The following is a 22324-nucleotide window of genomic DNA, read 5'->3' as shown; positions in this document are numbered from 1 at the left end:
TTTTTCTACACCAGTAACAAAACTACTGAGAAAAATACAGTATCTCTCACAATAGCTAGGAAAAAAATTAACCAAGGAAGTGAATTATCTCTACAATGAAAATTACAAAACATTGATTTAAGAAATTGAAGAGGACACAAAGAAATGGAAAGATATTCCATGTTCATTGCCTGGAAGAGTATTATTAAAATGTCCATACTACTCTAACTGATCTACATATTTGATGTAATTCCTATCAAAATACCAATGACACTCTTCACAAAAAAAGAAAGAACACCTCTAAAATTTGTATGTAACCACAAAAGACCCAAAATATCCAAAGCATTCTTGAGCAAAAAAGAACAAAGCTGGACACATTATGATATCTGATTTCAAAGCATACTACAAAGTGACAGGAATCCAAACAGCATGGTATTGGTATAAAAAGTCATGTAGACCAATGGAACACAGTAAAGAACCTAGAAATAAATCCACATGTTTACAGACAACTGATTTTTTTTTTTTTTACAAAGGAAGAAAGAACATACATTGGAAAAAGGAAAGTCTTCTCAGTAAGTGATATGGGGAAATTGGGTATTCATAGTCTGAAGAAAGACATTAGGTCCCTATCTCTCATCATATACAAAAATCAACTCAAATTGATCAAAGGCTATAAAGACCAAAGACAACTAGAAGAAAACAAAGGAGAAATGCTTCCGGACATTGGTTTCAGAAAAAAAAAATTTTTTTTGGATCTGACTACAAAAATATGAACTGACAGATGGGGTTATATCAAACTGAAAAGCTTTTAGATAGCAAAGAAAAAAACAATAGAGCAAAGAGAGAACCTCCAAAGTGAGAGAGAAATTTGCATATTATTCATTTGAGAAGTTATTAATTTCCAGGATATATAAAGAACTGAACTCAGTAAATTATAGATAATCTATTAAAGGTGGGTGAATAACCTGAATAGACATCTCTCAAAAGAGGGTACACAAATGGGCAGCAAGTATATGAAAAAATGTTCATCACTAATTGTCAAGGAAAAACAAATCAAAATCATGAGGAAATGTTGTCTCATTCTGGTTAGAATGCCTGTTTTCAAAAAGACAAAAATAACTATGCTGGTGAGGATGCAAATAAAGTAAGAGAATTCTTATATATAATAGAAATATATGTACAGTCATATAGAAAACAGTACAGCAATCATTTTAAACACTAGAAATAGAACTATATGATCCAGCAGTTTCACTACTTGGTATATATCTAAAGGAACTGAAATTAGTATGTCAAAGAAATATTTGCACTTACATGTTTATTGCAGCACTCTATTCATAATAGGTAAGATGTGGAATCAACCCGAGTATCCATTAATAGATGAATGGATAAAGAAAATGTGGTATACATACACAATAGGATATTATTCAGCCACAAAGAGAATGAAATTCTGTAATTTGAAGCAACATAGATGGAACTGAAGGACATTATGCTAAGTGAAATAAGTCAGGCACAGAAAGACAAATACCATCTATTCTCACTTATATCTGTAAGTTAAGTTGATCTCAAAGAGGTAGAGAACAGAATAGTGGTTATCAGAGCCTGGGAAGGGTTTAGGGGATAGAACAATGGAAAAAGGTTAATTGCTGCAGTTAGGAGGAATAACTTCTAATGTTCTATAGCACAGTAGAATAACTATGGATGATAACAATTAGGATTTGAACTTTTTCAACCAAAGGAAATGATATATGTCTAAAGTGTTAGATATGCCAGTTACTCTGATCTGCTCATTACACACTGCATATATGTATTGAAATGTCACACTGTACAATCACTGTGTCAATCAAAAATAAAAATATTATTTTTTAAAAATGTTAGCTTTCAAATATTAGGGAACTTTCCAGATATCTTCTTGGGAACTTTGTTGGAACTCGTTTGAGTGGAGACTCTGGGGTTAGAACTCAGGGCCTTGCCCATGCTCTACCCCTGGGCTACACCCCAGCCTCTCTGGGCCTCAGCCTCCCCATCTGCGTAATGGCATGGGGAAAAGTCACTGCAGGACCTTTTTTCTGGCCCAGATTTATCCTATCCTGTAGAGCCATACGAACATTGTTGGAGCAGGACATCTCCCTAGACAGCACACTGTCATCCCAGAAAGTGAGACTGTTTGGGGCCTCCATTTGCACACACCAGCCCTTCCCTCTCCTTTCCCAGGAGCTAGGGAAATCAGGAATAGAACTCCCCAGGGCGTGGGTGGCCCAGACACGTGAATCTGTAAGGGTACACAGGACCCAGCTCTACTGAAAGAGCAGGAGACCTTCAGGCAGATCACAAACACTCTCACCTCAAAGGGATTCCCCACTTTTACAGCTCTAGGCAGTCATCCTAGCCACTTCCCAGAAGATTCTCTACCCAAATCATCCCTGCCCTGTCAGAAGCCCACACCTCCAGAGACCTATGCCAGTTATGCCAAAACTTGGTTGTCTCATCCTATTCACAAAGCAACATTTCACAGGGCTCCACTGAATGCAGGATTTTATCCAAGGCAGTGTTGTTCTTGGGGTTCCTGGACATATCTTGATGAACCAGGAAGTTTCTGCCAGGGAGCAAGGGCCAATTCTGGCTCCACTGACCCTAGGTAAGACCCAGAGGCTGATTCTTCCTCTAGATCCCCAGTCCATGAGCATTAGATTCCCACCTCTCAGACTGATGTCCAGTTCCTCCAAACCCATCCTGGTCCCAACTGGGCCCTGTAAGACACTATGAAGCACACCCTGGGCTCAAGCACTCCAACCTCCATACCCAAACCAGCTTGGCCAGGCCAGCACAGAGCAAGGAAGTAGTTATACAGACCACTTCTCTACAGGTCCCTGTCTTGACCCCACACTCCCTCCCCCAGCAAAGACACTATAGGGCCAGAGGATGAAACACATGCTTTATGCCCTGAGATGATCAGGGAAACTTGAGCGAGGGCCCAGAGGTCACAACACAATATACAAAAGTGGTCTGTCTTCCTCACCCCAGCTGAGGATGCTTGACTTAGAAGAAGTAACCCAGTCCATTGGATTTCAGAGTATTCAATGCACATTTGGTTTGGTGGTTCCCAGTATTGAGAGATAGGTTGTCCTCTGAATTCTTCTGTCCCCGTAGTATACAGAAAGTCAAAGCAGGGGTGGAGCTTGTCTGAGCATCCAAGGAGCACAGGCTGGTAAACTGGGAAGGCCACAGCAAGCTAGGGTGAGAGCCAACCCAGGTACCACAGATGGACAGAGGGAAGTTCTGACCTCAGTGGAAGACAGGTCAGAGGGCCAGCAGACGTGGTGACATGGTCAGTGGCGGATGGCCAGCCCTGCCTCCCTGCCTGGATGGCAGAGGTCTTTCCCAGCTGCAGGGGTAGCTGAGCACCTGAGCCAGATGTTGCCTAGAAAGCAGGCACAGAGCCAGTGTCTCCTCCCCTGTTCACTTGCCGCTCCTGGAGCCCCGCTGTTTGCTCATGGCTGTGAGCATCTGGCTAATGTAGGAGGTCAGGAGGTCATCCATCTTGTAACCCTGGAGGTAGGGGTGAGAAAAGAAGCAGAGCACAAAGTGGGACAGGACCAGCCACTCAGACCTGGGCACATCTCTTGGGGCCAAGGCCAATCCTCTACTGCTCACGACTCGGTCTCCCTGTCTACAAAGGTGAGGAGTTGGACTCATCAAGCCAGATGGCTTAGATTCTAAGCTATCTGACCCCACATTAAGCTTCCAGCTTGTGGTCACTCAAACCTGGGATGCTTCTCTCCAAGAGTGATTGTAAAGGCTTCTAGATGAGCTATACTTCAGAAGTCTGAGCTCAGTTCAGGATGTGTCTTTGCTAATGGTTTGGCTACTGAATTCAGGAGCAAAAGGGCTACAACCACAGGCTACAGAAACAGTAGTTGTTGAAGGAGGAGTCCGTTCCTCAGACCCAGAATAAGACCCTTCCCCAGACCTAAGCCAAGCCTCAAACTGACCTGACTTTGGCCCCAATCTGACCCTTGGTCCCAGTACCCCAGGCCACACCACACTATTTGTTTTAGGGGTTGGGGGTGGGGGGCAGCTGAAGCTGCAGGAGAGGCAAGGACCCCTGCCAGACCAGCAAGGAAGAGCTCTCACCAGTGATGTCTCACACAGTAATTTGCTCCCTCGAACCAAGTTCCCAATGGTGATGTGGAAGTAAGTGTTGCCACTGCTCCAGTTAGAGATCTTGGTGAAGGGGTGAGTGGTCAGGATGTCCTGGGAGAGCAGAAAGGGAATGAAGCTGCATAGCAACCTTCACTCTCCCCAGCTCCAGCAGACAGACACCACTTTATGGAAGACCTCAGGCCCTCAGATGAAAAAAGTGTGATAGGGAAAGGCCAGCTCTGCATGGAGCTGCTGTGGAAAGGATCTGCCTCCATGCCCTGCTTTGGACCAGCCAATTGGACAGCCAAGAAAGTCCAGGAGGTGATTGGGTACTTGGAGTGAAAATTAGAAATTTGAGTGGCCTCAGGGAATTGACTGTGAGCCTAGAGGAGATAGCCAGGGAGAGTGTGAGGAAGGAACCATGAAGAAAACAAGACAAAACCTCGAGGAACACAGTGTACCTGGGCTAGTAGATAAGCCCACAAAAATGTCTGAAAAGAAATGATTGTGAGAGGTAGAAAAAATGTGTGGCACATGAAGCCAAGGAGAAGATGCTGGTCATTAGTGCTTTTCACATTCTGGGGCATGGTAGGCTTATGCTTTTTGGTCCCCTTGGCTGGCCCTTAAACATGCAGCTACCCCAGCATAGACTGCCATCCCAACCAGTAAGGGCAGAGAGCATTTTGGAAAGAGGAAGCAACTGGTAGCAGCCAGTGGTGCTGAAAGGCCAAACACTGAAAGGAGTTCATGGGATTTAGCACCAAGAAATCTGTTAGTAACTCTAGGAGAGCAATTTTGGTGAAGCAAATGAGGCAAGGAAGAAGACAACCTTTCAAGACGTGTGGCAAGGAGGCTGATGAATAGGGATAGTGGCTGGTAAGGGTTGTGTCTGGGACCTTGGTTAGCATGCAGGAAGAGAAACCCACTGCACCTGCTCACTCTTTCCCTGCTCACCTTGGTTCTGGGATCAATGAGGCTGACCCCATACTTGTTGATGGCAATTAAGAGGATCTCAGGGAAGTTTGGCTCTGTAGTTTGCTGGCAAAGAAAGATGGAAAACCATCAGGTGGAGACCACAGTAGGAAAGCATTTAGGGGCAGGAATGAATCCACCAAGCCTATAGTCTACTTGGTGCCAGCGGTACACTCTGCCATGACCTCATGGTTTCTACCTCTGCCCTGTCCTCAGTGCTGCCCCACATTCCTTTGTAGTTCTCCAGCATTAGTTTCATCACCTCTGTCTTACTTCTCTAGGAATCTTTGCCATGTTCTTTCTCTCAAACCAAGATTCCTCATCTGTAAAAAGCCCTCCTTGAACTTTAACCTGCCTCCAGCTACACCTACCCCCTGCTCCTTGCTCAGCTGAGTTTCTCAAGAGCCCACATCCTCTCATACCAGCCTCTTCACCATTCTGCCTCTGGTCATTTCCCTCAGCTCTGTTCTCCACACTGCAGCTAAAAGCTATTCAGCCCCATTACCCCTGTTCAGAAGCCTCCAAGGTTCACTACCACCTGCAGGAGGACACCCAGCCCCAGCACCTGCCTGCCAACCTGCCCCTCTCAACAGTGTGCTCACCTCACTCCTATATTCAGACACATTTAACCCCCTGCACTACCCTCTCATGCCTCCAGGCCTTTGCCTCTGCAGGCCTCTGTCAGGAGCACTCCCCAGGGTCTCCCTAGAAAGCTCAAGTGTCACCTGCTCCAGGCAGCCTGCCCAGGCCACGTCCTCAGTCTGGGGCAGGGCCTCCCAACTTCTGCCACCTTCATGAAGGCTTCCACTGTCACAGCACAGGCCACCCTCCAGTATTCTGGCTTGTCTGTGTGTCTGCCTCTCCTGCCAGGCTGAGCCTTTAGTCTCTTTCTCCCCAGGGCTGAGTCCTTAGTTAAGACACTTGGCTAGAGCAAGGCTAAGAGTATTTTCCTCAACAGGGCAGTTGTCCAAGGCCATCACTGTTTGCCTCAGTCCTAGGGAAGAGTCTCTGTGCCTTATCATCCCCTCTCTGCCCTCTTCCTCCTCACTGAGGAACTCCCCATGGTGTACCTTCACCTCAAAGAAGGCAGAGCCGAAGGTGGGCCACTTGAAGATGAGCTTCAGGAAGGCCAGCTTGGCCTCCTCCTTGGATTTTCCTGTGTGCTTGTTGAAGTAGGCAACAATAGACTGCAGAAGAAGTGGGTCAGTACAGTCCACTCATAGCCCTCCTCCCACCATTCCTGCCCATGACCTGTCTGCACAGTCAGGGCCAGACATAGGACAGGCAGTCCAGGGGTGTCAAGGGAATTCCCACCATCCCAGCTAGTGGACTTCCGATTTCCTTTCCCTCCGCTAGGAAGGCAGGCCAGAGGTATCAAGTAAAATCAAGTCACTCTGCTAACCAGGACAAAATACTATCATGGGGCCATTGAATCCTTTGAATGGAGGACCAGAGAATAAAGCAGATGAAAGCAGAATGGAAGGTGGTCTTAATCACACACAGGAGCCGTGACCGGCACTCCCTTGGGCTGGTGGCCAGCACCTGCCACCCAGACTTGTGGTGTGCCCAAAGACCCTTTCCTGTTGCCTCCCCTATACTTACCCGCTTCCAGTCATCAGGTGAAATCTGTCGGATGAGGTCTTGAGGTACCAGCTCCCTTAGCAGCTTAGGGATACTGGGGAAGTAGGACTTGTCTTCCTCAAATTTGACCCTGTAGATCAGCGCCCCCAGCTGCAGGACCTCCTCTCGTGTGCACTTGTGATATCCTCGGAGATACTTAGGCAGCTCCTGCCAGAAACAGAGCAGGCACAGGCATGGAGGGATCTAGAGGTAGAGGGCTCCATCCTTACACCCCAAGGCTGGGAACTCCTACCTTACCCCTACATTTGGGCCCATCACTTCTCCAGCTTCAGATGATCCTGATCCTCCCGCCCCCAGGGTAATGGCACAGAACAGGGAAATAGCAATATACCTGCAGTTTCCACACTTTATCATTTCAAAGTACAGCCCTGTCAGAACATTGTCCATTTCTCCTCTTAACAGTCAGGTGAGGTAAGCAGCCCCATTTCACAGATGAAGACACTCAAATGACCAACTAGTGGATCTAAGACTGTTCCATGCCTCTCCTCTCTGGGATCTGTCCTCCCGTTGACAACGCCTGTCAGTCTGGCCTCCTTGTATAAAGTCCTCTTGGGACTGACTGGTTTCATCAGCAGTTCCAGCCTTCCCACCTCCTTGATCTTCTAGACCCAGAATCAGAGCATCTGAGGAGGGGGAGTGGACCAAAAGCAAAGCACAGCCATGGCCCACATGGTTCCCTGAAGCCACAGGACCATATTATACACTACTGTAAGTGTTCAGAAATGAGACTGGCCTAAGGACGCACTGCTGATCAGAGGCCTGTGTCAGTCACTGTTCATACGGCTTTCCATCTGCCCACCCATCTATCTACTCATTCATACACCTACACCCATTTATGGGTCTACCTCACACACCTCATCCATCTCCCCATCTATCCATCCATCTGCCCACTAGCCACTCATGAATTCATTCAGCATTCATCCTTCTCCTCACCCATTCACTGAGTTACAAATTCATCTATTCAGCCATCCATTGATACAACAAATACATTTGAACATCTACTAGCGCCAGGCCCTTTAAGCAACAACACATGCCCTCCCTATTCTTATGGAACTTATGGCCTCAAGAAAAAAAAGATATACAGACATTACTAATTATGCCAAAATAATGTACAATTACAGTCTTTGAGGGAATTGTTCACAGAGTGATAAGAGCATGTAACAAAGTGGCGTGATCTAGTCTTGAGGGCAGGGAAGACTTCCTTTAAATTTAGACATACAAAAGCTTAGTAAGTGAGGGAAGAAACTGAGGGATGAGCACCCCAGATAGGACATTACAAAGGCCCCATGGCACACATGTGATTCTCAAAAACAGCTGGAGTGAGCCAAGAGGTGCCGGGTGCAAGAGGAAGCAGCAGAAGTAGGATTTGGGGTTATACCTCAGATACAATAGGAAGCCACCAGAAGGCCTGGAAAGCAGTGGATTGAACTGGGGAAGAACCAGTGGAGAGACCAGGAAAAAGATCACTTCTGTCACCTGAATGAGATGATAGAGGACTGACCCAGGTCAGTAGGGGAGGGAACAGACACAGGTGGAATTTAAATGTTCAGATGTTCATGAAGTCAAATCAGTAGGCAAGAGATTCAGGATGTGGGAGATGTCAAGACTAACTCTCAAAATGATTATAGAATTGCACAGGGGCTTTGGAAACACTCAGTTAGAGCAGCAGGATCTTGGACTAGGAAGACAGCCAGGCACTGTAGGAAGGACCTGAACAGGAAGGATTGGGATCTGGGAGGAAGCACTGTCCAGCCCGTGAGGGGTAGAAGATCAGGATGCAGAAGGATCTGAGGTGAGGCCACTCCCAGGGACCCCAGTGGTCTTGACAGGAATCCAGTTGAGGTGGGTGCTACAGGGGTTTCCCTGGCAAGGACAGCTGGTCTCTGCTTTCACAAAGTAGAGCAAAACTAGTAGCATGTGGAGGCAACAGGGGCAGAGAAGCTCTGGGCAGCTCACCTGGTAATAGTGGAAGATGGAATCAGCCATGGGGTCCTTGCCTGGCACTGTAGTAGTCCACAGTTTCTTCATGAAGAACACCTGGTAGGTGAGCGAGGGCAGGATTCCTACGGCACAGGGCAGCGGGTCACCCAGAAAGTCCCAGCACAGCGGGCACCCAGTGTTGGCCCAAGAGGAGACCTCTGCTTGGGCACCACCCAGGTGGGCCTGGCAGCATGTCCCTGAGCCTGTACTTGGCCTCTCTGGGCCTCAGAGGTTCCCAGGACCCAGCCCCATTACCATCCTTGATGGGCCGTGCTTTCTTTATCCAGTCTGTCAGGTGCCGAACAAAGTCAAAGAAGAAGTCATTCTCAGGGACGCTGATAACCTATGGACATGTCATTGTAGTCCATTCATTTTAGTTCAAGAAACACTGGCTCTTCTGACTTTCCCAGCCAAGTGGTCCCTTCTCTAAAAAGACTACCCCTGATTGGAAGGGGTTTCCTCACTTCAAGGATTAATTTGCCCCAGCATGGCAGGTAAGGAACCAGTGAGAGCAACTTTGCAGAGTACAAGGGCTGATCAAAAAATATGGTATGTGTTTAAATTTTTAATTTTATTATAATAAAAGACACATTGCCATTAATCACCCTCAAAATATTCCTCTTTGCATCGATCATGCTTATTTCATTGTTCTTGCCACTTTCTGAAGCATTTCTGGAAGTCTTTCATGAGTGTCTTTATAAGGTGTGACACAAATACAGTTAATGCTGCTGGTAAGTGTCATCCAACAGCGAGGCAGGCTCATAGAAACATCACAGTGTGTCCTCATCCACCATATTCACCTGATCTGGCACCATGTGATTCTGCCTCTTCCCTAAAGTGAGAATGACCATGAAAAGTAAACACTGAATTGATTCAAGACATCAAGGCACCCTTGACAGCATAAATAAACACTTAAGAAAGAAGACTTCCAGAACTGCTTCAGAAAGTGGCAGGAAAGGATGGAACAAGTGTGCTGGAAGTGAGGGGAAGTATTTTGAGGGGACTAATGGCAATGTGTCTTTTACTGTCATAAAAAATTTGAATTTAAGTGTTCACCATACTTTTCAATCATACCTTGTATATGAGAGGATCCTGGTATATCCCGAATATGCAGTTCCTGGGCACATGGCTCCCAAAGGGTCTGAGTCCATGTGCAATGGTTCAGAAGGGAGATTTAGGGGCAGGTGCTCCCTTTAAGGGGAGCTGCAGGGGAGTAAGAAGGAGGTGGGAACAGTTGTGTGTCCCCTGCCAGTGCCTCTCCCCCACCCTGAAAGTCCCAGAAAATCTCCCAACAGCTGGCAGGCAGCCAGCCAATGACCCACCTTGTCTGCAATTTTGACAAAGAGGCTGAATCCCTCTGAGGACTTGAGGAGCAGCCGAGTGGCGATGTTCTGGCAGAAGTCCTTGGCCTTGGTGCTGGACTCCACCTCAAAGGCCTAGGGGGTGGGGCTCACATGGCTTTTGCAGGCCTTTCCTAGGACCCTGGTCCTCCTGTGCCTCTCTGGCTATACATCCCGGACACAGGCCCCTCCCGGACACAGCCCCTTCCTTCAAGACACCCCTTCTCAGAAGAGCCTTCTCCATGGGTCCAGAGATGAGCACAGCATTTTTAAAAACCAAAAAGCTCCTGCCTCAGTCCCCTTGGATGGCACCCTGCTTGACCTTCCAACCAGAACTTGGACTTGGCTTTGACCTCCCTGATCTGCACCTGGCTGTACAAATATGAATGATGGCAAAGGCCACAGGCCTCAGAAATGCACTGATGAGAAGGAGAGACTTGAGGAAGAGGAAAAGCAATTTCCACAGTGGCAGGGCGGGGCAGCGGGGAGCAGCCCAGATGGATGAGAGGATCTGAGAGTCTGACAGGTGGAGTAGGGGAGAGACAGTCAGACAACACAACCTTTGGAAGGTAGGACCAAGGTGGAAAGGACCTTGACCACACAAGGTGAGAAGGGAGGAAGGGGGTCAGTGTCCCGCCTGCAGGACAGTGGGCTCAGGCAATAGAGGAAGCCTGGAGCTTCGGGCCAGCTGGCTTTGTGCCCAGGAACAGAGCCGGGATGAGGGAGGCGGCATCAGCAGAGCCCAGCTCTGGCAGATACTCCTCAGAGAAAAGGAGGAATGGAGGGAGGAAGGGAGAAAGGGCTGGAGGGAGGCTTCTCAGGGAAGCTGCTCTAGGAAGCAAGGAGTGGGACCAGGGGCCAGGACATCTGTGCTCTTTTGACATAGCCCTGACTGCACCGGGGGGGTAGGAAGATTCGGCAGCACTGTCAGGATGGCAGGTAAGGTGTCAGGACCACCCTCTGTGTCTACCAACGTAACTCCACCCCATCAGGGGTGCGAGACCCAGGAGCCAGGGCCCCTCACCTCATCTGTGTCGTCAGGGAAGTAGACCTTGTGGAAAATCTGAGTGGTTTTGTGCTGGATAGCCTCCACCTCCACCAAGTGAGGAGGGTACTTCCGGGACCCATTTCTGAAAATAGGGCAGGGGAGGGTGGGGGGAGACAGGTTCATGGAACCATGGGGACCAGGGAACAGAGGAAAACTGAAACACACAACCCCCAATCTGCTGGCCAGGCTTTCTTTCTATGGCGGGACCAGCCACTTCACCCTCAGAGCCCCGAGTTCCTAATCTGGGAAAGGGGATGTCAACAGCACCACTGCAGAGGGCTATGGGGGAAGTGCCTGGAACCAAGAGTCTGGAGCACAGCCCAGTGTGCAGTGCAGTGCGTTTGTCTCCCCAGCACAGGAGGAACTCAGAGACCATGCCCATGCTGTCATCCCCAAAGGGTTTGTCCCACTGCCCAGTGTGGCCACTGTACCTCAGGGCTTTCTGGAGCCGCTGCAGGCAGTCGATGGCCAGTGGGCAGTGCTTGCGGGACTGCAGGAAGCGCTGCACGTGAGGCAGCAGGATGTTGCTGGGAGGGAAGAGGCCAGTGCACAGCCAGAGCAGCTCCCAGCCCCGCTCTTCGCTGTACCTGCAGGAGGCAGCACCACTGGGAATCAGGGGGACCTGCGCACCCTTCTGCCACCCCCAGCTCTTCCCCTGATCTGAGGACCAGCACGGACCCACATCCCTGACAGGCAGATCCAATTAGCACTAGGCACAATGTGGTCACCCACCCGTGACAGGCCACACACTATTCCCATAAGCCCATGTGGAGACAGACAGGTGTTCATGCCAGGATGGAAATTCAGTTACCACGCCTTCCATCTGGGTTGGCTGAGATTTTTTTTGTCAAAGCAAGACCTTCCTGAGGAAGGTTCCCCACCACCACGTGTGATTTATATCCTGGCAGAGCTCACAAACTCGCCTGCACCAGGAGTAGCACTGCCCTAGGTCACCCCTTCCCCCAGCTCCCTCCGGGCACCACCCTGGGCTCCTTGGGGAAGTGGTGGCTTTGATCTACTAGGTTTTGAAGGATGAAGCAAACTCTGCTGTGCACAGAAAGGGATAAAAGGCTCTATGCAAGAGCATAGCATGCACAAAGGCTTGACGGTCTGAAAAGATCTGATGTGTGGTTCCAGGGTGGACGTGTGCACAAGGTTTTGATAAAAAGAGCGACAAGCTTGGGAAAGCAGGTGGGGGCTGGCTAAGGGGGAAAGGTGGAGCTTTCCTTTGTCTCCTAGGTGACTTCCCACTCCTGCCTCAAGCTGGCCCAGTAAAGGGGAGAAGGTGACACTCTCTGGGGCCCAACACCCCCAGCCCATGAGCATTTTCAGCAAGAGCTTCCCATAGGCAGCCAGCTCAGCCTGAGCCAGGACTGGCTGGCCTCCCCTGGAAGTCCCCAGGGGTGCAGGGCTGTGCAGAAGCAGCTCGAGCTGACCACTAGGAGCAGTGGGAGGAGCTGGGGTGTTACTATGAGGGGAGACAGATTCAAAGGGGTGCAGTCCCCTCTCTTGGTCTCTGACTGGTTGACCTCAGACCACAGGCCAAGTGAGGCCATGAGGAGTGAGAGCAGCTCCCACTTCCAGGAAGAGCACCTGCCACCCCTGCCACCCCTGGATGCTGTGACCCACCAGGCCGCTTACCTGATGTGGTTGTCAGTCAGCTGCTTCAGGATCTGCACATAGGCCTCATCCTTGAGGGGCTCGGCCTTCAGGGCCCCCTCAAAGATCTGATCAGTGAGCTCGTTGACGGAGCGCGCCCTCTTGGAGGGGTAGTCGCCCATGTACTTGAGCACGGGTGAGAGGTGTCAAGGAAGAATGTGTGGCCAATGGTGGGGGGCACTGGCCTGGGAGGCAGGAAGCTACAGTCCCCCTGGCCCTGGGCCTCAGGCTACTCAGTTACAAAACAGGCACGATCTATTCACCTCCCCTGGCCAGCTCCTCACAGCCCCCAGCCCCATGTCCCAAGTCCTCACAACAGGCAGGACAGACTTTCCAAATCACCAGTCTAGCTAACTGTGCCACTTCTTGCCCAGGGGCTCCTCTACAGCCCAAGCTAATTCACAGGGCTCAGGAACCTTTCCTTGCCCCACCTGCCGTCCAAATGTGCTGAATTACTTTGTGCCCCTTGAGGCGGCCCTGCTGTCTGGCCTCTCCCGCTGTGTGGAACACTCCCCAGACATCTCCCTTTGCCTAGCTAAGTCCTGTCCAGCTTTCATGTCACCCTAGACACTGCTTCCCCCAGAAAGTCCTCCTTGCCCCCTTCAGGCCAGGTCAGCTCTCTGTGCTGTCCAGCCCCCTCACAGCACAGTTTCTGGTCAGCATGTTGTCCCCTGAGGCCAGGGGCTGGCTCTGGTCACAGCTCTCTCTCTATACCTGGCTCAGCACAGGGTACATTTATCTGACACCAAATGGCAGGGTCACAGGAGGCAAAGGGCAAGGCCACCCCTTGCATACATCTCCAGGACCCAGCCTGCCCCTCAGGGGGAAAGAAAGGTCTAGCCGAGGAGACAAGAACCCTGTCTGCCCTGAGGTCCCCTGCTGGCACCCCATCCTGCCCCTCTCGCTCACTGCTGGTGTGGATATCAATGAAGGCCATGCAGGCCTCCTGTGAAAGCTCCTCGCTGCCCAGAATCTTCTTGAGTAGTGCTTGTTTGAGTGGCTCCCGTGTGTGGCTCCACAGCCGGTCCTTGCCTCGGGCCTTGGACACCATGACACGGCTCAGCGTGTGCTTGGGTGGGGGTCTGTCATGGCACAAGGACAGTCAGGTGGGGTAAAAGACCTGCAGGTGGTGAGATGCCCACCCTGCCCCTTTCCTGAAGCTGCTGAGGGCAGGAACAGGCTATACTCTTCCCCACCCTGCCTTGCCACCAGGGAAGCAGATGCCACTGCCTCCAGAAAGCCACTGACCATCCCACTCTGGGCATGCAGAGCCACAGCTGCCCATTCTCCGGCCCATCTCCCCAGCACGACTGAGGGTGCATCAAGCACCAGTGTACATCAGGTGCCCCCAGGACCTGCCTGTGCAGGCCAATCACCATCTCAAGGAGGAATGAGACCTTCAGAAGGGCCAGCTTGGTGGACAGAAACTGCTGCCTCTGTCCCTGGAGCCATCACCTGAAGTAGTCGTAGGAGAATTCCTCCAGCGTGTAGGGCTTGCTGCGCACCTCAGGCTCTACTGTGTGCAGCTGCAGGAGCCGGATCACATCTTGCCTCTGGTCGGGGGTCATGGTGACCAGAGCCTAGGAGCCGAGAGATGGGGCTCGGGTCAGCTCTCCACTTGGGACCACTGGGATCAACATGGTAAAGCTCTATGCCTCCCAGATTAGGGGTAGGGGAGACCACTTCCTTGGGAGTGGACCTCATGCCTCTTCTGACCCAGGAGCCCTTTTCCTCCCTAGGACTCTGCAGCTCCTGCTGCCTCATCATGCTGGGCTCCCACCTGCCAGGTCACCTAAGCCCAGCTCAGGAGTCATCTGAGGAGCTGGGCTCTGGTCTGGGGCTCCCCAGAAGAGCCAGGCCACCTGCCCACTATGCCCTCACTCCCTCTCAGCCAGCCAGATGATACCCCTCCCCCTGGGCCACTCTCCTCCCTTCCTCTCCCCTTGGCAGTTCCTCTTCTGATGTCATCTCCAGGCCCCTGCTATAAGACTGTGGTCCCTTACGGCCCCCTGAAATATCTTTACGGAAGCTGCAGGTCATCCCCTGATTACAATGCTTCATTCCATTTTATAGATATAAGAAGATGACAGAGGAGTCTAGAGGAGCCTCCCATCCATCCACCACTGCCAGGCCACATACCACAATCTCCCGTGGGGGCATGGTGACAGTGGGCATGACGTACACGCAGTCCGTGGGGAAGTCCCCACGCTGCTTGGTCCTCTCATTGATGCCGTTGGCCCAGCCTGAGTTCATGACCTGCTCACCAGTGTCATGGTCCAGGATGATGAGGTCTCCCTTGGCAAAGCTGAGGAAGCCCGACTCCTCGCCCACTTCAGAGCAGAGGGGAGCAGAGCCACATGCAGGCAGAGAGAGAGGCTGGGTCATACATCTTTATTTGGGTTGGTAATCTATAAGCCACTACCCTCCACTGAAGAGCAGATGCTCTATTTGCCTCATGTCTGCTTATCTGTCATCCTGCCTCCACCTTGTCACGACCCTTCACACAGACAAAGCCACCTTCTGTGGCTTCCCATAGCCCTTAGGAGAAAACCTACACTCCTGAGCCTGTGTTGAGTGGGCCTGCCTGACTCTTTCCACCTTGCTTCATGCTCCTCCTCTCTCCCTTCGACCATTCCAGTTAAACCAAATACATGTCCATTCCCGGACATGCCACCTTTCTCCTGCCTCCGTGCTTAGTCCGTGCTCTGCCCTCTGTCTCATACACTCTGCTCACTCATATTTTCTCCCTAGGCCCTGGGCTGCCTGAGGTCTCCCTGGTGAGCTCCCACAGTCTCTAGGCTTCCCTAGTCACTGTCCTGCCTCACTCCCCACTGAAGGTAGGGTCCACACTCTGGGCCTAGGTGGCCTGGGAGATGCTCAGTTAGGGTAGCCGTTATGCTGCTGTCATTTGAAGGCAGAGGGTTTTGGAAATCACTGAGCAAGACCCATGATCTGACTTGAGAAAGTGACAGGAGATATGTAATGAGGGCCCTGAGAGAGGGAGAGGAAGGTTCCCCACAGGGCACATGAAGGTGAGTCATGCGGTCTCGCCCAATGTCTGGGAAGGGCAGCTGACAAGGCCCTAACAGCCCTGAGTACCAGCCAAGGTCAAAGCATATGGTCTCCCTGACCCCCCTGGCTACCCATGCTGGCCACCACTCACCAGGGTTGGAGTTGTCCTGCAGGGCCACTACATACTTAGACCTCTTCCGGAGTCCCTCCAGGAAGGTGACTACCAGGTCACGGATGTCCTCGGCATTGCTGGAAGTGAAAGTGTACTCATCCCCCTTGATGGTGGCCAGTGTGAAGCTGGGGGCCGTCAGTTTTGCTCCCCTGCAGGACCAACACGGAGAACAGGCCCCAGCCGGGATCAGTCCTGCCCGGCCCGAGTGAGTCTCAGCACAGCCCAGATCAGAGCAGCCCAGCGAGAGTAAGACACAGCACTCCCTGAAGGAGACCAAGGCCAGCCAAGTCAGCAGCCCAGCCACCGGAGATGAGGAGCAATCACAGCACAGCGTGGTCCAGCCAGGGAGGCATGACCGGGTCAGACACGTCTCAGTACCAGATAGACATAGCCCTCGCACAGGCCCACATCGGCCCAGCCCACATCTCCTCCCCTGTCTGAGTCCTGCTCACCCTACAAGTCTCAGCCTTGATGCCATGTGCTCTGGGAAGTCCTCCCCAGCCTCCCCAGCCATCACGATACTGTCCTTGTTTGGTATCTGTCTCCTTGATTGACTGAGCTCCAGGGGGGCAAGCACTGTCACCACTGCATCCTATGTGCCTAGTCAGAGCTGGACACAGCCCAGCCCAGCCCGTCAGACACAGCCCAGAGACATCCCTACAAACCCCAGGTGGGACTCAAGGTCACTGAACTCTCCAGGAACTTGTGCCCCCACCCTGAGCGCACTGCACTTTTCAGTTTCCAAAGAGCCCTCCCGCCATGTAGTCCACTGTCTGTGCACTGCGTGACCGACCCACAGCAGCACCCCACTCCCTCTCCCTCCCCATTCGTCTGTCTGTGCTCCACCCCTCCTCACCTGCTGCTGGACACCGCCATGATCTCCGGGAAGGACAATTCCAGGAGCACTTGCTCCTGCTCATCCACAAAGTAGACACCCGTCCAGTTGACGGCCACAATGACATCATTCTTGGGAAGGGTGGGACCTGGGACAATGACAGAAGCACTGAGAGGGACACACCCTTTCTCCTGGGCCCAGCCTCTCTCAATCCTGAAAACCATCAAAGAGGCAGCAACGATGGGAGTATACTGGTTTCCAGTTTACAAACGGAGAAACAGATTCAGAAAGCAAGGCCACCCTACAACCCAAAACCCAAGTGCAGTGGGAAGAGAGTGCTGGATCAGGAAATGCGGTATCAAACTCGGTATCAGTCCCGTCCCTGCCACTGGTCTCTGTGCAGCTCTGGACAAGTCCCCGGCTTGCACCAATGTGGGATATGGGGAGGGTTGGAGAGCAGAACCCCAGGGTTCCCTCTGACCCAATGTTTGATGACAGCACAGGCCTGGCTCAGAGCAGATAGATGCCCAGTAACAATGGCCAAGGCCAATGTGTCACCCATGTGGGTTGGTGTCTGTCACACTCATCTCAGCTTCAGCAGAGTGCCCAGCAGAGGTCCCTGGCATACTCTGGGTCATCCTCCTTACAGTAAGTGCTTAAGCCATTCCGATTTTTACACAGTTCAACTCAGTCAGCCATGAGCACCTCCTGTGTGCCCTGGAGTCACTACTGGACTGGAACTCCCGGCAATGTGACCTGAGAAGACCATGGCCCCTGACTGGAGCCTGGCTGACCTCCCTCCCTCTGCCATGGGGCCATAGGGTGAGGGGCTGCAAGAACATGAGGCTGGGGCTACCTGAGAATTTGTAGACCTCATAAAACCTGGAGAAGAGCAAGGGCCACTTGAAACGGGCATAATTGACCACATCTTCTTTGACCTTCTGGGCGTCAGTTCTCCTCTGTGCATAAATCCCCTGGCAAGGACAGAGGGACAAAGGATGGTGTACAAGCTCTAGAAATCAGATGTCCCTTTTTTTGAACCAGGGGTGGCCCAGGGCTACCGCACCCTGCTGTGCCTCATGGCCTTGCCACTCCCACCACCCCATCCAGTCAACATCAGGGAGCCTGTGTGAGGCTCTGCTTCCATGCAGGTCCCAAGGCACAAAGCTGGAGAAAACAAAGCTGCCACACCCTGCCCCATCCCAGGAGCTCGGAATTCAGCAGCGACAGGAAAGCTAAGGAATCTAGTTAGTGCCCAGGATCCAATGGAGGTTTGCACTGCTGCAGAGGAGATGGGGGTTTGGCAGGGAGTGCTGGAACAGCGGGGGCAGGGGGTGGCACAAAGAAGCTAGGGCCCAGGACTGCAGGTGACTGCAGCTGCAAGAGTGAGCTTCTATAGAGACACTCAGGAGTTAGAAGGAGCAGATCAGAGGAGGGATTGGATCCTGGAGCTAAGGTGAGTAGTGAGGGGCAATGCTCCTGGCAAGAAACAAAAGAACCAGTTTCATTTCTCTAAACTGTTCTTCCAAGCCCTAGTAAGAACTGTATGGTGTTGGAGAGGGACTGGAGGGGTCAGAAGGAGCACATGGTTTTGACAGGATGTAGACAGACACAGATAAGGACAGCTGTGTCCCAGCCACACGCTGCCCTATTTCCAGCATGGAGAGAGCTGAGATACCACACCATGCCAGGAACAGCCAATGTTCAGGGTAAGGAGCTTGAACATCAGCTTGCCAGCTTGCCAACCTAAACTCAAGATGTTTGGGGGCCGGGGATTTAGCTCATGGTGCTGCCACCTGCCTTGTAAGTGCAAAGTCCCAAGTTTGATCCCCAGTACCAAAAAAGCAACAACAAAAAACAAATAAACTCAGATGTTTGGGGGAAAAAATATGCATGTCTGCAGAGAGAAAATCATGAAGCAAGTGGGGCGAATAATGAGAATCCAGTTGAAATGTAAGCAGCAGTTCTAAGTTTTTGAATTTGCAACTTCTCTGTAGCTTTGAAATGATTTCAGAATAAAATGTTTTAGACTGCACTGTGCCTCCCTGCCGCCCACCCGCCCCATTCATCTGTTGAAGTCCTAACTCAGCAGGAACCATGTTTGAACATAAGGTCTACAGGAGGTAAAGTTAAAATGAGCTCTTTAGGGTGGGTCCTAATCCAGTAGGTCTAGTGTACTTACAAGAAAAGGGAATTAGGGGTACACTGTAATCCCAGCTATTTGTGAGGCTGAGATGGGAAAATCACAAGTTTGAGGCTAGCCTGGGCAACTCAGGCTGTGTCAAAATAAAAAATAAAAAGGGCTGAGGATGTAGCCTAGTAGAATGCTTGCCTAGCATGTGCAAGACCCTGGGTTCAATAGTCAGCAAAGAAGAATGAAGAAGAGGAGGAGATAAGGAGGAGGAAAAAGAGGAAGGGGTGGAGGAGAAGGTAATCTGGATGCAGATATGTGTGAGCACAGAGGAAAGATCTGGTACCTGGCATCAAAATAAAATGAACAATGGTACCCAACCCAGTACTCACCACATGCACGTTCCACATGCCACATGCCATGATTGTAATGAACTCTGTGGCCGGTGGGGTGGAGTATCACCTGCACTGGCTCTGAAATCTACCTTGGAGATTGGTGGGTTATAAAGGTGTGGTCTTGGGAATCTATGTCTGTTCCCTCTTCCCTTCCTCTCTGGTGCTGTTCCCCTGTTCTGGTTCTTGACCACCATGAACTGATCAGCTTTCTGCCATGATGTTTCTGCCTTGGAGCCAGCTGACCCTGAACTAAATCCCCTTAAAATGTGAGGCAAATTAAATCTCTTCCTTTAAATTGTGGATGTCAGGTATTGTGTCCCGGCAATGAGGAAGCTGACTAATACAAACCCCAAGGAAGGCAGAGGGGTGGTGGTTGAAGATGGAGGCCACAGCTGATGGAAGACTTCAGCAGCTGGCCAGATGCAAAGGGAGAAGGAGAAGCAATAGCAAAAACAAAACAAAAAAAACAAACAAAACAAAGACAGAGAGATGGTAGGGTGGACACACTCCTCTGGATGGGAGAGGAGGGTCATACTTGGACAGAGATGCTGGTGCAGGAAGCATTCTGGCAAGTGGGTCTGGTGGGAGTTAACCAGGGAGATTAGAGGGTAGACAGGGATAGCATGGGGCTCCAGGTGAGGGAGAGGAATGTGGTGTGGCAGATGACAGGCAGGAGCACCTGTGGAGCCCTGTAGCAACTAATGTGCAAGGAGGAGTCTACCTTGACACAGCAGGGGCCTTGCAGGTGGGTTTGCTGCCAGAGCCAGTGCCTCAGCCCCTTCCCCACCTGAATGCCCCTGGCCTACTTGGACAGGCTCCTTAGCTCAGGAAGGAACCTCTCACACTGGTCACAGGCCTAGGGCTCCAAGCAAGGGGTGTGGAAAGAGCCTCAACCTAGAGTGACCAGGCAGGAAGGCGGCTGGAGTTCCTTTAGAAAAGAAGTGCACATTTCCTAGACACTCCCAGGGCCAGGGATGTAGCTCAGTGGTGCAGCACCTGCCTGGCAAGCTTGAGGCCCTGAGTACAATTCCCAGCACCAAAAAAAAAGTGGTGCCTAACAGTCCCTCCCTCTAGTGCCACCTCTACTCCTGAACAGTAGCTCTTGGGAAACACAGCACTGTAAAGCAGCTGGTACAAGACCAGGGATGTCACCTCAATACCTATGGCCTCAGGGGTTCCCTCAGGACCTGCAGGACTGGGTGTGATTCTGCTCTGTGTCCCTGGCACCCAGCCCAGAGAAGGAGTTAGGAGGCAGGTGTGACTGATATTCACAGTGCAGAAACAGCTGTTGGAGGCATGTTGAAGGAAACTGTGACCTCAATTGCTTGGGTCCTGACCCCTCCCCCAAGCCCTCTCCTGGTCTTCTACCTTCTTGTGGGCTGCAATGGCCAGCTGGGCCCACTTCTCGAGTGTCTTCAGGGGTGTGATCTCGCGGTCAGGGATGTAGGTGGGCACAAGGTTCAGGAGACGCTCCAGGATCATTTCTGAGCCGTAGTCCACAAAGTACTGCTGGGAGGCCAGCTCGGCCAGGTCATCTTCCTAGGGGAGGAGACCTTAGTCACACCTGTGGTCCAGTCCCCTTTGGGAAGCCCTTCCAGACCACTGACAGCCCTTTCCTGGCCCTGCCTCCCACGTAGGTCTGGGACCCTGGCCTTTGGGACCCTTTATTTTCATTGCTTCACCGATAATTCATTGACTCACTATTACTATCTCTGTCATCATTGCTGAGCATCTGGGAGATAATTAAGACTGCAGAGTGCTAGGTGGGCACTAGACATTGGCCCTTCTCTGCCTGGGCTGGTGCATGACAGCCAGTGTTGCCTGCCTGGGACTCTCCAGGGCTCCAACAGCAGGAAATACAGCTCGGTTCTGGTGGCCTTGAGTTTCTAATGAGTTTCAAGTATTTCCAAATTTTAGACAATAATACAGCTGGTGCATCACTACCACATTACCAGTATCACCATCAATACCAACAGTAAACGCCACCATCAACAACGTCATCACTACCTCTCACAGCATCACTCCCTCCACCGTAACCACCAACCACAACTATCCTCTTCACTTCCTCATCCTCATCCCTCATCACAATCATTAATAGAACCCTAAGTACCATCAGAACCACCATCACCATCATCACAAAACAAGGCAACCACATTGTTCCTGTCCTTAGGAGAGAAAGCAATATACATGTGCAAAGTCCAGTCTAAATTTGACTGAATTTCCTTCTCATCCAGAGTTTACTAGACTAACCCAGAACAGTGCCACAGGTATGCACTGAAGCACATACAGCGTAGCATGCACAGACTGCAGCAGTGTGGGGACACCTCCCAGGGACAGAATCCAGGATGATCTTTAAAGCCCCTGCTCCTGTCACATTACCGCATCCTCACAGCTCCCATGAGGAACGTGGGTTAAATCCAGGAGAAGCCTGGAGAATGTCCAACAGCAAACAGTCCCACCTCAGCACTGGCTGCTGGTTGGTCACAGACAGTAACATGCGGCCCAGATTTGGAAACACAGGTGGCTGAGGGTCAAGCAAGTGCAGGAGATTCCCTCTCACTCACCTTTTCACACCTGTATTCCCCAAACTTGACCCCTCGCACCACCTGCTGGTAGATGAGGTTGGTGGCCACATTGTCTTCTGAGGAGTTGTGCCAGGGTGTGAAGACCTCTTTACGGAAGAAGAGCCTCCATGGTGCATTGCGCTCCTGGGCACCCTGCTCCTTGGCATACTGTTCACACTGGGAGATGGCATCCATGACATGGTCACTGCCACTGCCCAGGGAGGACACCTGTGGGCACAGAGGAAGAGTGGGCAGACTCCCTAGTCGGGAAGACTCTGAGGAGCTAGCAACTGTGTCAACTGTTTTAGTCCAGATGGAAATGAGGCGCAGGTCCCCAGGAAGCAGACACAAAAGGGAACTGTGGATCCCAGGCATAGGCTTGGAGCCAGCATACTCAATTATTATCTTTCTAGACCTAGTAGATTATCTTATATTATCTTTTCTAGACCTAGTGTG

The 22324-nt window shown here is 51.2% G+C and overlaps 1 protein-coding gene across 4 annotated transcripts in view; it reads right to left on the bottom strand.

Annotated features, from left to right (window-relative positions):
• Positions 1-2891: 2891 nt before the first annotated feature.
• Myo7a (myosin VIIA) overlaps positions 2892-22324 on the bottom strand; it is a 78501-nt gene continuing 59068 nt past the window's right edge. For 3 of the 4 annotated variants that reach the window (XM_087212000.1, XM_087211997.1, XM_087211998.1), the window contains 19 exons: positions 21869-22096; positions 20673-20843; positions 17635-17752; positions 16800-16926; positions 15923-16206; positions 14899-15089; positions 14215-14339; positions 13684-13841; positions 12742-12895; positions 11532-11687; positions 11077-11182; positions 10035-10148; positions 8968-9055; positions 8689-8795; positions 6694-6879; positions 6162-6278; positions 5074-5157; positions 4111-4230; positions 2892-3525 (listed from right to left, as the gene is read on the bottom strand). In XM_087212000.1, the coding sequence (XP_087068126.1) occupies positions 3436-3525; positions 4111-4230; positions 5074-5157; positions 6162-6278; positions 6694-6879; positions 8689-8795; positions 8968-9055; positions 10035-10148; positions 11077-11182; positions 11532-11687; positions 12742-12895; positions 13684-13841; positions 14215-14339; positions 14899-15089; positions 15923-16206; positions 16800-16926; positions 17635-17752; positions 20673-20843; positions 21869-22096 (2724 nt within the window). In that variant the 3' untranslated portion in view covers positions 2892-3435. The remainder of the gene's footprint in view (positions 3526-4110; positions 4231-5073; positions 5158-6161; positions 6279-6693; positions 6880-8688; positions 8796-8967; positions 9056-10034; positions 10149-11076; positions 11183-11531; positions 11688-12741; positions 12896-13683; positions 13842-14214; positions 14340-14898; positions 15090-15922; positions 16207-16799; positions 16927-17634; positions 17753-20672; positions 20844-21868; positions 22097-22324) is intronic. The other variant, XM_013067417.3, reaches the window with a different exon arrangement.

The sequence above is a fragment of the Heterocephalus glaber genome, unplaced genomic scaffold, assembly GCF_053883595.1.
Source record: "Heterocephalus glaber isolate CG9 unplaced genomic scaffold, H.glaber_assembly_v1.0 deba00001428, whole genome shotgun sequence".
Taxonomy (NCBI): domain Eukaryota; kingdom Metazoa; phylum Chordata; class Mammalia; order Rodentia; family Bathyergidae; genus Heterocephalus; species Heterocephalus glaber.
This window is presented reverse-complemented; position numbering and strand designations above follow the sequence as displayed.